We start from the raw sequence: 15,349 nt of genomic DNA on the forward strand, positions 1-15,349 counted from the left end.
CTGCATTGTATATTCTTGCCTCCTTTGTCATAGATTAGGTGACCAGAGGTGCATGGGTTTATCTCTGGGCCTTCTATCCTGTTCCATTGATCTATATTTCTGTTTTTGTGCTAGTACCATACTGTCTTGATTACTGTAGCTTTGTAGTATAGTTTGAACTCAGGGAGCCTGATTCCTCCAGTTCCGTTTTTCTTTCTCAACATTGCTTTGGCTATTTGGGGTCTTTTGTGTTTCCATATAAATTGTAAAATTTTTTGTTCTAATTCTGTGGAAAATGCCATTGGTAATTTGATAGGAATTGCATTGACTCTGTAGATTGCTTTGGGTAGTATAGTCATTTTCACAATATTGATTCTTCCAATCAAAGAACATGATATATCTCTCCATCTGTTTGTGTCATCTTTGATTTCTTTCATCAGTATCTTATAGTTTTCTGAGTACAGGTCTTTTACCTCCTTAAGTAGGCTTATTCCTAGGTATTTTATTCTTTTTGTTGCAATGGTAAATGAGATTGTTTCCTTAATTTCTCTTTCTGATCTTTTGTTGTTATTGTATAGGAATGCAAGAGATTTCTGTGCATTAATTTTGTATCCTGCAACGTTACCAAATTCATTGATTAGTTCTAGTAGTTTTCTGGTGGCATCTTTAGGATTTTCTATGTATAGTATCATGTCATCTGCAAACAGTGACAGCTTTACTTCTTCTTTTCCAATTTTTATTCCTTTTATTTCTCCTTCATCTCTGATTGCTGTGGCTAGGACTTCCAAAACTATGTTAAATAATAGTGGCGAGAGTGGACATCCTTGTCTTGTTCCTACCTTAGAGGAAATGCTTTCAGTTTTTCACCCTTGAGAATGATGTTTGCTGTGGGTTTTGTCATATATGGCCTTTATTATGTGGAAGTAGGTTCCCTCTATGCCCACTTTTTGGAGGGTTTTTATCATAAATGGGTGTTGAATTTTGTCAAAAGCTTTTTCTGCATCTATTGAGATGATCATATGGTTTTTATTCTTTAATTTTTTAATATGGTGTGTCACATTGATTGATTTGCATATATTGAAGAATCCTCACATCCCTGGGATAAATCCCACTTGATCATGGTGTATGATCCTTTTAATGTGTTGTTGGTTTCTGTTTGCTAGTATTTTGTTGAGGATTTTTGCGTCTATGTTCATCAGTGATATTGGTCTGTAATTTTCTTTTTTTAATTATATCTTTGCCTGTTTTTGATATCAGGGTGATGATGGCCTCATAGAATGAGCTTGGGAGTGTTCCTTCCTCTGCAATTTTTTGGAAGAGTTTGAGAATGATGGGTGTTAGCTCTTCTCTAAATGTTTGATAGAATTCACCTGTGAAGCCATCTGGTCCTGGGCTTTTGTTGGAAGACTTTTAATTGCCATTTCAATTTCATTACTTGTGATCAGTCTGTCTATATTTTTTATTTCTTCCTGGTTCAGTCTTGGAAGGATGTACCTTTCTAAAAATTTGTCTATTTCTTCCAGGTTTTCTATTTTATTGGCATATAGTTGTTTGAAGTAGTCTCTTATGATCCTTTGTATTTCTGCTGTGTCAGTTGTAATTTCTCCTTTTCATTTCTAATTTTATTGATTTGAATCCTCTTCCTTTTTCTCTTGATGAGTCTGGCAAAAGATTTTTCGATTTTGTTTATCTTCTCAAAGAGCCAGCTTACAGTTCCATTGATATTTGCTGTTTTCTTCATTTCTATTTCATTTATTTCTGCTCTGATTTTTATTTCTTTCCTTCTACTCACTTTGGGGTTTTTTTGTTCTTCTTTCTCTAGTTGCTTTAGGTGTAGGGTTTGGTTGTTTGAGATTTTTCTTGTTTCTTGAGGTAGGATTGTATTGCTATAAACTTCCCTCTTAGAACTGCTTTGGCTGCATCCCATAGGTTTTGGGTCATCGTGTTTTCATTGTTATTTGTTTCTAGATATTTTTTGATTTCCTCTTTGATTTCTTCAGGGATCTCTTGGTTATTTAGTAATGTATTGTTTAGCCTCCATGTGTTTGTGTTTTTTACAGCTTTTTTTTTCTTTCCTGTAATTGATTTCTAATCTCATAGCGTTATGGTCAGAAAAGATGCTTGATATGATTTCAATTTTCTCAAATTTACTGAGGCTCGATTTGTGACCCAAGATGTGATCTACCCTGGAGAATGTTCTGTGTGCACTTGAGAAGAAAGTGTATTCTGCTGCTTTCTGATGGAATGTCCTATAAATATAAATTAAGTCTATCTGGTCTATTGTGTCATTTAAAGCTGTGTTTCCTTATTTATTTTCTGTCTGGATGATCTGTCCATTGGTGCAAATGGGGTGTTAAATTCCCCCACTATTATTGTGTTACTGTCGATTTCCCCTTTTATGGCTGTTAGCATTTGCCTATGTATTGAGGTGCTCCTATGTTAGGTGCATAAATATTTACAATTGTTATATCTTCTTCTTAGATTGATCCCTTGATCATTATGTAGTGTCCTCCCTTGTCTCTTGTAACAGTCTTTATTTTAAAGTCTATTTTATCTTATATGAGTATTGCTACTCCAGCTTTCTTTTGATTTCCATTTGCATGGAATATGTTTGTTTTTCCATGCCCTCACTTTCAGTCTGTATGTGTCCCTACGTCTGAAGTGGGTCTCTTGCAGACAGCATATATATGGGTCTTGATTTTGTATGCATTCAGCCAGTCTGTGTCTTTTGTTTGGAGCACTTAATCCATTTACATTTAAGCTAATTATTGATATGTATGTTCTTATTACCATTTTCTTAATTGTTTTGGGTTTGTTTTTGTAGGTCTTTTTCTTCTGTTGTGTTTCCTTCCTAGGGAAGTTCCTTTAGCATTTGTTGTAAAGCTGGTTTTGTGGTGCTGAATTCTCTTAGTTTTTGCCTGTCTGTAAAGCTTTTGATTTCTCCATCAAATCTGAATGAGATCCTTGCTGAGTAGAGCAATCTTGGTTGTAGGTTTTTCTCTTTCAGCACTTTAAATATATGCTGCCACTCCCTTCTGGCCTGCAGAGTTTCTGCTGAAAAATCAGCTGATAACCTTATGGGGATTCCCTTGTATGTTATTTGTTGCTTTTCCCTTGTTGCTTTTAATATTTTTTCTTTGAATTTAATTTTTGTTAGTTTGATTAATATGTTTCTCAGCATGTTTCTCCTTGGTTTATCCTGTGTGGGACTCTCTGCGGTTCCTGGCCTTGGGTGGCTATTTCCTTTCCCATGTTAGGGAAGTTTTTGACTATAATCTCTTCAAATACTTTCTCAGATGCTTCCTCTTTCTCTTCTTCTTCTGGGACCCCTATAATTCAAATGTTTGTGCGTTTAATGTTGTCCTAGAGGTCTCTGAGACTGTCTTCATTTCTTTTCATTCTTTTTTCTTTATTCTGTTCCTTGGCAGTTATTTCCACCATTCTATCTTCCAGTTCACTTATTTGTTCTTCTGCCTCACTTATTCTGCTATCAATTCCTTCTAGTGTATTTTTCATTTCAGTTATTGTGCTGTTCATCTCTGTTTGTTTGTTCTTTTGTTCTTCTAGGTCCTTGTTAAACATTTCTTGTGTTTTCTTGATCCGTGCCTCCATTCTATTTCCAAAATTTTGGATCATCTTTACTATCAATGCTTCAAATTCTTTTTCAGGTAGGTTGCCTATTTCCTCTTCATTTATTTGGCCTTGTAGGTTTTTACCTTGCTCCTTCGTCTGTAACATATTTTTTTGTCATCTTTATTTTTTTTGATGTCTGGGACTGTGTTCCTGTCTTATTGGGTGTTTGGCCTGAGGCATCCAGCACTGGAGTTTGCAAGCAGTTAGGTGGAGCCAGGTCTTGTTGCCAAGAAGAGGACCTCTGGGAGAGCTCACACCGATTAATATTCCCTGGGGCCTGAAGTTCTCTGTTAGTCCAGTGGCTTGAACTCAGTGCTCCCACTACAGGAGCTCAGGCCTGATACCAAGCCTGGGAAACAAGACCCCGCAAGCCACATGGCACAGCAAAAAAAAAAAAAAAGACAACAAACAAAAAAGAGCAGAACAATAACAAAGAATAAAAAATAAAATTAGAAAAATAGAAATACATTAGAAAAAATAAAAATGAAACAACAAAACAGAATCACAGCAGGAGAAAAAAATAAATAAATAATTTAAAAATTAAGTAAAAATAAAAATTAAAAGAATAAAAAAATAAAGAAAATTTAAAAATAGAAAATAAAAACTTCCCTGGTGCCTCCACTCTCAGTGTCCTTGCTCCCATAGTGAGCTTCAGCTAAACCCCACCTCCTCAGTAGGCCCTCCAAGACCTCTAGGTAGGTCTCTGGACCCTCTGTGTCAGCCCACCTGTGTGCATGTTCTTCTCACCAGCATCTACTCCTGAAGCTGACCAGAAGCACATGTGCACAGGCATGCCTGCAGGGGCTGGCGCAGCTGTGGGAGGCAGCGTTTGACCCACCTGGACCTGAGCACCCAGAGGAAGCTTTGGTGGAGGCAGAGCTCAGGCCCAGGACCTGCATGGCTGAAAATGTAGCAATTTAAAACAAACATTTTTTCTGTCACAATTTCCATGGGTCAGTAATCTTGGCATGGCTTAACTGGGTGCTCCTGGCTCAGGGTGTCCTATGAGGTTGCAATCAAGGTGTCAGCTGTGGCTGCAGTCATCTCAAGCCTTGATGAGCAGAGGATGTGCTTCCGAGCTCACTCTTGTGGCTGTTGGCACAGCTCAGATCCCTGCTGGCAGCTGGCCAGAGGTGTCAGTTATTTGCTGCATGGACCTCTCCATAAAGCATCTCAGAAGATGGCAGCTGGCTTCCCTAGGAGCTAGCAAGTGAGTGAGAGCAAGAGAGGGAATTCAAGATAAAATGCACAGTTTTTTGGTAACTTAATGTTGAAGTGACATACCATCACCTCTGCTGGGTTCTGTTCACAGAAGCCAGTCATAAGTCCAGCCTACACTCAAGGAGAGGGTATAAATTTACACAAGGATGTAAACACCAGGAGGCAGGGATCACTGGGAGCCTTGTAGAGGATGCCTACTATAATCATCAGTGGATGGAAGCCCTTGGATGAAAGGTTGAAGGGGAACATTATCATCAGAGGCACCACCACCTGAATCCACTACTCAATCTTATAATCACTAAAAGGGGACAACCAGATATTATTTGCCTTCTGTTGTGAAGCATTCTGAAATACACAGCATCATCTCATGAAGTATTCTTTCCAAAAAGAGTAGAGCCTAAGTCTAATCAACTTTAGCAAACGTTCAATTTACAAGAAATATGGATGACAGAAGAAAAAGTTAAATAACACCATGAGGATACAAATCTAGATTGTGGGACCTTCTATAGGACAATGGACCTATTTCTTCAGTAAGTCAATTGCATGAAAAAAAAAAGAGGAAATTCTCTAGATTAAAAGAACTTTAAGAGATGTAAAAACCAAATGCAGTATTTAACCTTGCTTGGATACTGATTCAAACAAGCCAACTAGAAAAAGTTGAGGTAATAAGGGGACTTTGAACATAGATGGTACCAAGGAATTATTGTTCATTTTTTGTGATATGATAATGGCATTGTGGCTGTGAAAGAAAATGTCCATATTTTTTCTGAGATGCAAGCCAAACCATATAAGGATGATAGACATGAGGCCTAAGATTTGCTTCAAAATAATTCGGTAGACACAGCAAACACAACAACAAAAGGAATAGATGAAACAAGTGTGATAAAATCTTAATAAATATTGAATCTCGATGATGGGTGTATGCAGGTTCATTACACAATTTTATTTATTTTAATGAATGTTTAAACACTTTCATAGTAAAAATGGGAAGAAAAGATGTCAGGACTAGATGGTTTTATATCTGAGTTCTAGCTAGATTTTAAAGAATAAATATTTCTAATATTATTTAGATATCTATGACCTCATAAAAAGGATGAAAATTCCCTAATTCATTTTATGAAGGTAGCATAACTTTTTAAAATCTTTTTTTTTGGAACTATAACATGCATGAAGAAAAGTTTACAGTTTTAAGTGTATAGCTTGAGGAATTTTCGCACACTGGACTTGGGCACAAAGATAAAAAACAAAATATTGTGAGCAGCCCAGAAACCAGACAGTAGCTCCTGATGAAGATCTCCCCTATCCTGAACCAAAATATGATTTAAAAAAATAGTGCAAAAAATGCACTACTATATATAAAATAGATAACTAATAAGAACCTACTGTATAGCACAGGGAACTCTACTCAGTACTCTGCAATGGCCTGTATGGGAAAAGAATCTAAAAAAAGAGTGATTACATGTATATGTATAACTGATTCACTTTGTTGTACACCTGAATCTAACACAACATTGTAAATCAACAATATACTCCAATAAAACTGTTTTAAAAACAGTTTTTAAGAACAGTTGCAAAAAATGGAAACTATAGAATAATTTCACCTACATACAGGTAAATTTTCTAAGTACAATAATAGGAAATAGAATCCAGAAATGTATTTTAACATCTATACACTCATATACATATATTATTAATAATTTAATCACTCACCATTATTTCTTGCACTCTGAGTTCTTGCTAAAGTACATAATTTACTAGCAGTTTTTTCAGTTAGAGATTGTGGATAGTAAGTAATTTTAGCTCTCATATGTTTTAAAGTGTATTTATTTTACCCCTACTATTTAAAGAGAGTTTGGCTGGTTAGATAATTCCAGATTGACAATTGTTTTCCCTCAGGATGTTGAGTATGACACCATCACCTTCTGACATCTATTATTAAAGAAAGTTCCACTATCAATTTGTCATTTCTTTTTATGTAATCCATCTTCTCTTTTTTGCAGATTATGTTTTCCTTTCTTGCTTAATGCTCTACAATTTTGCTACAGTGTTTCTTGGTGTAGATTTATTTTTATTTTCTTGCTAATCACTCCGTGAGATTTTTTAATTCAAGATTTCATGTGTTTCTTCATTTCTGGAAAATTATATCATTTATTTTCAAACATTACTTCTTTTCAATTCTCCCTATTTTCTTCTGCAACTTATATTGGATATATTTCTGAATTTCTCATTCTACACTCTGTACCTTTAACTTCTTTCATAATTTTCTCCTTTATCTTACTGTGCTGTGATCTAGAACACTCTCTGTCAGTGCTATCTTCCAAATCATTAATCCTCTCTCTTCAGATATATCTAGTATGCCATTGAGATAATTTATTGAGGGTCATTACTATTATTACTATTATTTTATTTTCAAAGACAATATTTTTCATTCCAAGATTTACAATTTTTTCTTTTTCAAACCTTGTTCTTGTTTCATAAATGCTACTTCCTTCCTCATGTCTTTGAGCAGTTAGCGTATTATTTTTAACTTCTCAGAATGATCTCTATATCCTCAGGTGTCACTTCTTCCATTTGTTGAATTTAACTACTATTTTTATGATAATGGATTTCTTCATATGCTTAAAATATTTTTAAGAGCTATTCTTGCTTGGGAGTTCACCTTCATATGCACCCTTTTTCATATGATCTAAATTGCCTCAGCCTTGGGTTTCACTGGTCCAAACCAGGTCTTATATTAGCAGATCAATTTGGATCTTTTACTCCATAATAATGGTTTAATATTGAACCTTACATGCATATTTGTATGACTCAGTTCCTATTTTCCATGGTGCTGCTGCTTCTTTGCTTTTCTTGTATAAATTCAGTGCTCTCAAAAGCAAGATCTATATCCAAGATGTTTTAATGAACTACATATCCAATTAAGAAGAAGTTAACTTTTTTGGGTAATCAACCTGAGGATAAATGACCAAAGACTTATGAACTAGAGGTGGGGAAATAGGATGAGGCATCTGCTGGCTACCTACAAATCTCTTCTCGCTGTTGTACTTTATGTTTATAAATGCATCTGAAGTGCGGTGCTTCCACTTCACAATCCCCTTGTAAAATCTCCATTCCAGATCCCTTAGATCCATGAATTGTTTTTCTGAAAAGAATCATATTTTCAAAGAATCACATGATGGCCTTATTTAACCTTCAGTTATTTAGAGATGTTTCATGGACAGAATAAACCTTTGACGAACTCAAATCTCCTTCTCCCTTGTGTTCTTGAACTTTCTGAAGCTTCCTGTTTCTGAAGCTTTGTAAACTAAGGGGGAACCTACAATGTTCATCTCATCTAAAGCCATCCTCCAAATGGGAAATTGGGTGGGTCTGGCTAACTGGGCTGGAGTGGACCCTGCAGGGCCATCGCACGTAGAGGTATCTCCTCTGGTGCAAATGCAGAGAACTGCAGATCACTGAGGTCTACTGGGAGTAGAAAAGAATCCTAATGAGTGGTTAAAACAAGGAAGAAGATTGATCAGAAATACATATTGTTAGTGTCATTTCTTCCAAGAAGTGTAGTGTAAGCCCTGAGTATAAAAAGGCAGTGATTTAGCTAGAATTTGGCTCTTTTCCCTACACTTTCAGGACCTACCAGCTTGGGACATCGTTAGTAGTTGTAATCCTTATAAGGAGGCAATGAACCACGGAAAAAATCAAGCCAAGATATGCTGCATATTCTCCTAGTCAGCAGCCATTTCCCTTTTCCTTCCCTTCCATTCTTTTCATGGCTAAATAAATTGTAAACAAAAACAAAAACAAAAAACAACAACAGAAAAGCAAGGCCTAAGGCAGGGGCTTGGCTGTAAAACCAGAGGCCAAAGAGCAAATGAGTGTAAGGAGTATCAGGAGAACAGGAGAAACATGGGTAGAGCAAACAAGCAGGAGGGCTGGTCTGTTTCTCGTAGGTGACTCTACCATCTTCCCTGTGTGGTGATACTTGAGCAGGTCACCTCTGACCCAGATACTGCCCTTGTCCCAGTCAGGCCTCCATCCCTGGGAAGGGCTTGAATTTCTCTGAGTCTACGTGGTATGTCTTTCTATAAGTCTTTCTGTATATTCTACACATGCCTGAAGTAGGAGACTGGGACCAGGGCCTGTTCCTTGAGTTCAGACCTGGCCATGGTGTTCAACAGTCTGTCCCTAGGGCCCAGCTGCCAAGTTTCAGGGAGTCTGACAAGATCTTGGCAGGCCTGGCATAGCAGGAAGGACAGGGATATTTGGCAAGGCCATAGGATGGATGATTTTGATCAGTGAAGAGCTTTATGTCATGATCTGTGGTGGACACTATAGGTTGGCTCACTCTATACCAAGTAAAATCCTTTTCTGCCTTCTTCTCCTCAGAGGGTGGGAAGCTTGGATCTCTATTGAGCAGCCTTCCTTGCAGTAAGCGGTGGCTATGGGACACAACTGTGGCCAAGGAGATGTGGGGAGAGGTCACCTGAGGAGGGGTGTTCTAAGTAGCCAATGTGGCCCTTTCTCCTAGCTCCCCTTCCTCCCTGGAATATGTCCATAGCACCTGGAGGTGAAGAAGACATTTTTGGCCATGAAGACAAAAGCCACACATAAAAAGATGGGGGAGCATGGGTTCTTGACAACATCAAAAAGCATTGCTCTTACTCTTGTCTGTCTCCAGACAGAAAAATAGAAAAACAACTCTTAGCTGATTTTTTCTGTTATTTTTGGTCAAACACATGTCTAACCTACATGGTCCTATAGGATTGATCCTGAGCAAGAGCAACTCATATGATACGAGAAGAACAAAATGGTGGCACCCACTCCCTTTTCCTCCCCCAGTTCTTGGTGCTAGTAAGGATATGTTCTAGACTATTCTTTGGTATATCAGGAGTCCTAAAGTTCTTCTGGAGTTAGAATACTTTAGGGACTGGCTGGCTGATACAATAATAGCAATACTAGGCAATATATGATAGTAAAAGACGAATTGTTACAATTAAACCAAAGGATTTACTGGAGATTCCTCATCTGGATGCCTACTTGGCTTCATGCATATTCCTTGAATAGACAGGACATGTCCCAGTGATTCTAACTCCAAAATCTCAGGAAATGAGGTCATGGAGGCAGAGGAGAGATTTCAGCACAGAGTCTGAAAGGGCACATGAGAGAACTGCAGAGGTTAGGTAGACAGCAGGCAATCCATGTATTAGGAAGAAAGGAAAATTTGGCCCATGTGGGTGGCAAAGCCATAAATGTTCCAGACCTATCAAACATCAGCACTTCAGCACTTCTTTAGTAAGCTTTTTTGCCAATTCTTATTGATTCTCAACACTTTCTATGCTTCTTCCTCCCCAGTCCCAGACTTTACTTATGTACATTTGTGGACTGTCTAGGCTGTTCCTACAATTTTCCTAATTTCCTCTTCTGCCTGGGCTCCATAAGATACTAAGTGTGACTCTATCAAAGGAACTTGAGACCTGAATTAGGCTCTGTCAAGACATCAATGTAGGGAATTACAGCAAAGATTTTTCCAGCATTTTGGACCAAGTATGATCAGAGTAATAAATCTATTTCTTTAAATTTGTTCCTTCAGACACTACTTTTAATATAAAAACGGTGGTGTCAAAACATTTGCTGGTCTTGAGTCAAGAACCTACTGCAGAGGGTATCAAATATTTTATCATTGATTTAATCTATTTTTATAGCTACACAGAATGACAAAATATTACTTCCCTTGCTTATGCAAGGAAAATGGAGACCTTAGGAAGAAGACACCCCGTCCTTGCTAAAACTCACCATCATGTTTTATAACATTTTAAACTTTCTCCGTATGGTCTTTCACCTTATATGGGTGCCTCCCTATTAAAAACTCAGATAAAGCTCACTCAGAGTTCCTTCGCTCAGATTTCTTACACCCTCCCTTACTCAGTTTCCTCACCCCCTCCCTCATTCAGAGCACCATCATACCCTATTTGTCTCAGCGTTCCCTCACACCTTCCCTTAAAAAAGAAAGGAAGAAAAGAAGAAATAAAGAAGGAAGGATGGAAAAAGAAAGAAAGAAAGAGAGAGAGAGAGAGAAAGAAAGAAAGAAAGAAAAAAGAAAAAGAGAAAGAAAAAGAGAAAGAAGGAAAGAATCAGATATGAAGAGTTTCCTCTTGTTGTTTGTGTCATTTTGAAAGCCCTGATAGAGATGTAATAATAAGGAAAGGATAAAGGTTCATGAAAAAATATTTTTAAAAACCTCCAATTGCAGTTGAGGCAAGATACTTAAGAAAAACCATTACTCAATAAATACTTGACTTACTTCATGAAACTGGAAACAAATAGTGAGTCCAAGTTTAACTGGCTCACTTTATAAATGCTTAAGTGCCGCGTATAAATAATACACCCTTTCAGGGATGAATCTGAGATTTGGCCCTCAAATGTTTGATTCCCTATTCTCTATTTTCCCTTGTCACTGTAGGCAGCAAGGGCATCAGCCCTGAACCTCAGAACTGCAAGATTCCCCTGGGTCGAGGACTCTAGGAACCTAGGTAAATTTTGCAGTCAGATTTCACTCATTTTCTTCCACGTGGCCTCATCTGTTTAGATTACCTGGATCGACTAATAAGTATTTAGGAACTTTATCTTCAAAGATAAACTTTTCTGGCGAGATAGTCGGAATGCCCAGTCTGCACAGTATTTCGGTGCTCTGAATCCTCTTCCGTATGGCGACCAGTGACATCGATTTGGAGTGATCCATGAGAATCTCATAAGGAAAAGTGTGCAAGGGCGGAGGGATCCCATACTGAGAGATTCTCTTCTGGGATTTGGAGAGTCTCTCCACTGGGGAGAGGGATCTGGTCAGCAAGCTGCGGTGTAGGAGTTCAGTCATAGATTCTGGCCTCTCTTCTTTTCTCACCACCTTGCACGTGAAAACAGGTTGGGAATCCTCTCCTCTCCCATCAGTTCCTCCGGTTCCATTCAGGTTTTGACTGAGGATTTTCTGTGCTTCACTAGGTGAAATACAGTGAGTTTTTAGGAGATTCGACTTCTTGTTCTCCTTATTAAAATGCTCAACAAATGCATATAATTCTGGCAGCTATAGAAAAAAAGTGGGAAGTCATGAGATGGATGAAAATGTCATTGTCTGTAGACCCACAAATCCTAGAACAAATAGGACAACAACCATACAAACAGAAACGTCTATGTCTTTGAAAGATATCTTTGCCTAACTAACTAAACCAAATCAATTGTGGCAATGTGGAACAGAGACCAGAGGGTCAGATCTCAGATTCATTCCCCCAAAGGGTATTATTTTGTCACATCATTAAGCCTGCATTATAAAAGGAGCCCATTAGACTTGGAGTCTAATGTCTTTAAAGATCTTTCCAACTCTAAAATTCCATGAGTGACCATGGAGAGAGACCGCTGTGGCGGTTTGCGACCTCTGTTTTGAGTAAGGCTACATTTCATTTAAGGAAGAAAGGGAGCCAGTTAATCTAGATATCAAAGCTTCATCCTGGTGTCCAAAGGGCTTGAATGTTCAGGAATGCAGCAAAAGGAAGCTGTAATTGTCCTTATTCCCTGGAATATTTTACCAAAGCAAATAGGTTTGGGGAGTGTTTGAAAATAGTCGCTGGCAGAAAAGACAGGAAGTGTTCCCTCAGAGTACACTTCTCTGTCTAAAATCCTGTATTGAAGGAATAAAATCCTATTTCTAGAGTATTCTGCCTACTGATCCTATTACTTCTAACAGGCTTCTTAGGTCCTTGATTGGAAGGCCTAGGAGGCCAAAGTGAGATCCCACATCTGGGCCGTTTGAGCCCACCCAAGTGCAGTTTCCCTTAGTCATGGTCGGTTCTATTGCAAGAGCAGCAGATAGGAAGGCAGCTAAAGTTGGCACAGGGGTCCTTCAAAGACATTGCCATCATCGTGAAAACACCTTAGCACCCATGCTTACCTGCCGGGAAGTGCTGCATTTTGCTGTAACAACAAAGGGTAAGTCACCAGAGTGAAATTTTTGTGTTTCCGATGGCCCCCAGCCATGTCACTGTGTATTCAATAGTTGGAGTTTGTACCATTCTTGAATATAAAGTGTGCTGTACCTTAATACATACCGAACATGTCCGAGGCTCGGCTGCCATGTCATCTTTACTTGGATCTGTGTCTCTATTGAGGAACATTGTACTGGGATTTTATTCTCTGACTCCTAAAAGATCAAAATAAGGGAAGACCAAATGAAAGATCAAAAATTAGATGAAATACAAGAGAGAAAGGTAACACTCTTTAAGTCTTTGGAAGGTTGTAAGACACTTTCTAATTTTATACCCTTAAATTTTTTCTTTTGTTGTCTCCTTACTCTGTCAGTCAAATTAATCACATTTCAACCAAATCTTTTCTCTGAAACACCTCAAATTCTTACATGACATGTATGTTCAGGCATTTAATACTGGTTCAAAGAATCCTATATGGACTTTTTATATTTTTTGGTCTTATATATATTTTTTGGATCAACTTTCAGTTCCCCTGAAGAACAACTCACCTACCTCCTTATCCAGGAAAAGTATTTTTTATTCAGGAGAAAAAGGCTATTATTATGTCATTATTATGACAACAACAATTAATGTCTTGAAATAATTTGCTTTGGGCCACCTATATCAGTAAGCACTTTACAGATGGGATTTTTGTTTAATCCCTTTGTGAGAGATTAAAAATGGCCATAGAACCTTTACAATTGGCGTTGTCGAAGTCTGCTCCACATTTGACCCTCGGCTGGCCTTGTGCTTGGCTTCGACTGACAGCATAAGTCAAGGCACTGAGGTGCTTTGCAGCTTCACTTCATACTCTGGGAAGCCTGAGCCACCCGGTGAAGAGAGGTCCAGCTACCCTTCTGGAGAAACCAGGTGAAGTCAAAAGCCAGCACCAGTCCCTATACACATAAATGAGGCCATCTTGGATCACGAGTCCCACTGGTGCCTCCAGATGACCTCCACTGCATGAGCAACTGTAGATGAATCCAGATGGAGAAGAACCACCCAGCTGAGCCAGCCAACTCCAAAGTTATGGCACATAGTGAATTACAGTTGTTTCTAGACACTGAATTTTGAGTGGATTGTTATATAGCAATAAATAACAGATAAACCCCATGATATTTCACATTCTTGGTCTGAATTATTCCAGTGAATCTGGGTTGGTAGATAGGGGAAAGTATGTGGGAAAAGATCTTCCTGGGCACCACTGTATCCTGATTGGTGACTGTGGTCACTGGGATGAGTATCACATGAACCCAGAATGCTCATTTGGTGTTTGGGGATGAAGCAAAAACAACTAGGTTCTTCCTCCTTCCCAAGCAAAGTGGGAAAGTCCAGAATGAATATATACATATATATTTGAATATATACTCATTCTGGGATATCTATTTATTGTTTGAAAATATCTATCAATATCTGTATGTCTAAAATATAGATATATATCTAAATATATTATTGTCACTACTGAGTCCACTATATCTGTCTGTCTATCTATCTATTTATCTATTTTTTAAATCAGGGAATTCCCTGGCGGTCCAGTGGTTAAGACTCCACACTTTCACTGCCGAGGCCTCGGGTTCCATCCCTAGTCGGGAACTAAGATCCTGCAAGCCTCGCGGCACGGCCGGGGGTGGAGGTGGGGTGGGAAACAATGACAATATAATGCATCACGCCTACCCCCCTTTCCTACATTTGGGCAGTGGCTTCACAGACTTGTCCATCCCCAACCAGTTAAAATACGACTTGACTGTGCTTTCCTTTCGACAATTCCTGCAAAGGAAACTATTTCTCTAACCTGCTTCATCTAAAACCTCTGGAGTCTCGTGGTCAGCCATGACTTGTCTTCCGGGGTGTCGCCCACCACGGGAGAGCTGCCTTCTCCCATTACCAACAGACAAGACGTTTTCTTGCCCAGCTGCTGTTAAGGACCTCTCCGTCTCATTGAAGGGTCAGGACACAGAACGCTACAACAGAACATTAGCCAACGATGCTTTTATCCAGTTGAATGCTGACTTCACTAACATACTCTCACTCTTTGCCTGAGCCAAGTCGATGCCTAAACCTGGATTAGCCATTTAACGCAGCCTCCCATGAAGAGTGTTCCTGGAAAAGCCATGAAAACATAGCCAACGGCCTGTTACAGATTCACGCCACTGGAGGGAGCCCTTGCAGGGGCTCTTCAGCACTTCTATTCATCTTTTGTTATTCCCGGAAATTCCTACGGTCATTTCTAATTTTGCCAAGATCAAGGGCGTCTCACAGGAACTCTTGGGTGGTATCCTCCTCTCCACTTGCTATCATACCCAACTTCCCTCTGCTCATCTAGTGGTAACTGTCTATCCCATCCAGAGTGGTATATTTTATCCTCTTCCTAACTCTTGAAATTGTTCCCCTTCCTCCCTTCCCTTCAACGGGGAAACAACTTTTTCTCCTGTTTACTGTTCTCTTATCTTCAGTCTCATGTTCCCCAATGGCTCCTTCCTTTCTTTACAGACAAGTAAAATCTCTTC

The 15,349-nt window shown here is 38.7% G+C and overlaps 1 protein-coding gene across 1 annotated transcript; it reads right to left on the reverse strand.

The window, feature by feature from the left end:
• Window positions 1–7,826: 7,826 nt before the first annotated feature.
• On the reverse strand, window positions 7,827–14,674 carry C9H9orf153 (chromosome 9 C9orf153 homolog). Its single transcript, XM_061199222.1, has 4 exons — window positions 14,635–14,674; window positions 12,770–12,792; window positions 11,739–11,908; window positions 7,827–7,975 (listed from the first exon to the last, which is right to left on the reverse strand). The coding sequence occupies exons 1-4, from the start codon at window positions 14,672–14,674 to the stop codon at window positions 7,849–7,851; spliced, it is 360 nt and encodes a 119-aa protein (XP_061055205.1). The 3' UTR covers window positions 7,827–7,848.
• Window positions 14,675–15,349: the final 675 nt, after the last annotated feature.

The sequence above is a fragment of the Eubalaena glacialis genome, chromosome 9 (genome assembly GCF_028564815.1).
Source record: "Eubalaena glacialis isolate mEubGla1 chromosome 9, mEubGla1.1.hap2.+ XY, whole genome shotgun sequence".
NCBI lineage: Eukaryota > Metazoa > Chordata > Mammalia > Artiodactyla > Balaenidae > Eubalaena > Eubalaena glacialis.

What these genes read in the sequence shown, in the direction of transcription:
- C9H9orf153 (XM_061199222.1), bottom strand. Translation starts at nt 14,674, where the DNA reads ATGGCTGACCACGAGACTCCAGAGGTTTTAGATGAAGCAG. An exon ending in AATGCAGCACTTCCCGGCAG is followed by an intron (nt 11,909 to 12,769) that starts GTAAGCATGGGT and finishes TTTTTTCTATAG; the next exon opens with CTGCCAGAATTATATGCATT. An exon ending in GATTCCCAACCTGTTTTCAC is followed by an intron (nt 7,976 to 11,738) that starts GTGCAAGGTGGT and finishes GATTCTTTTCAG; the next exon opens with AAAAACAATTCATGGATCTA.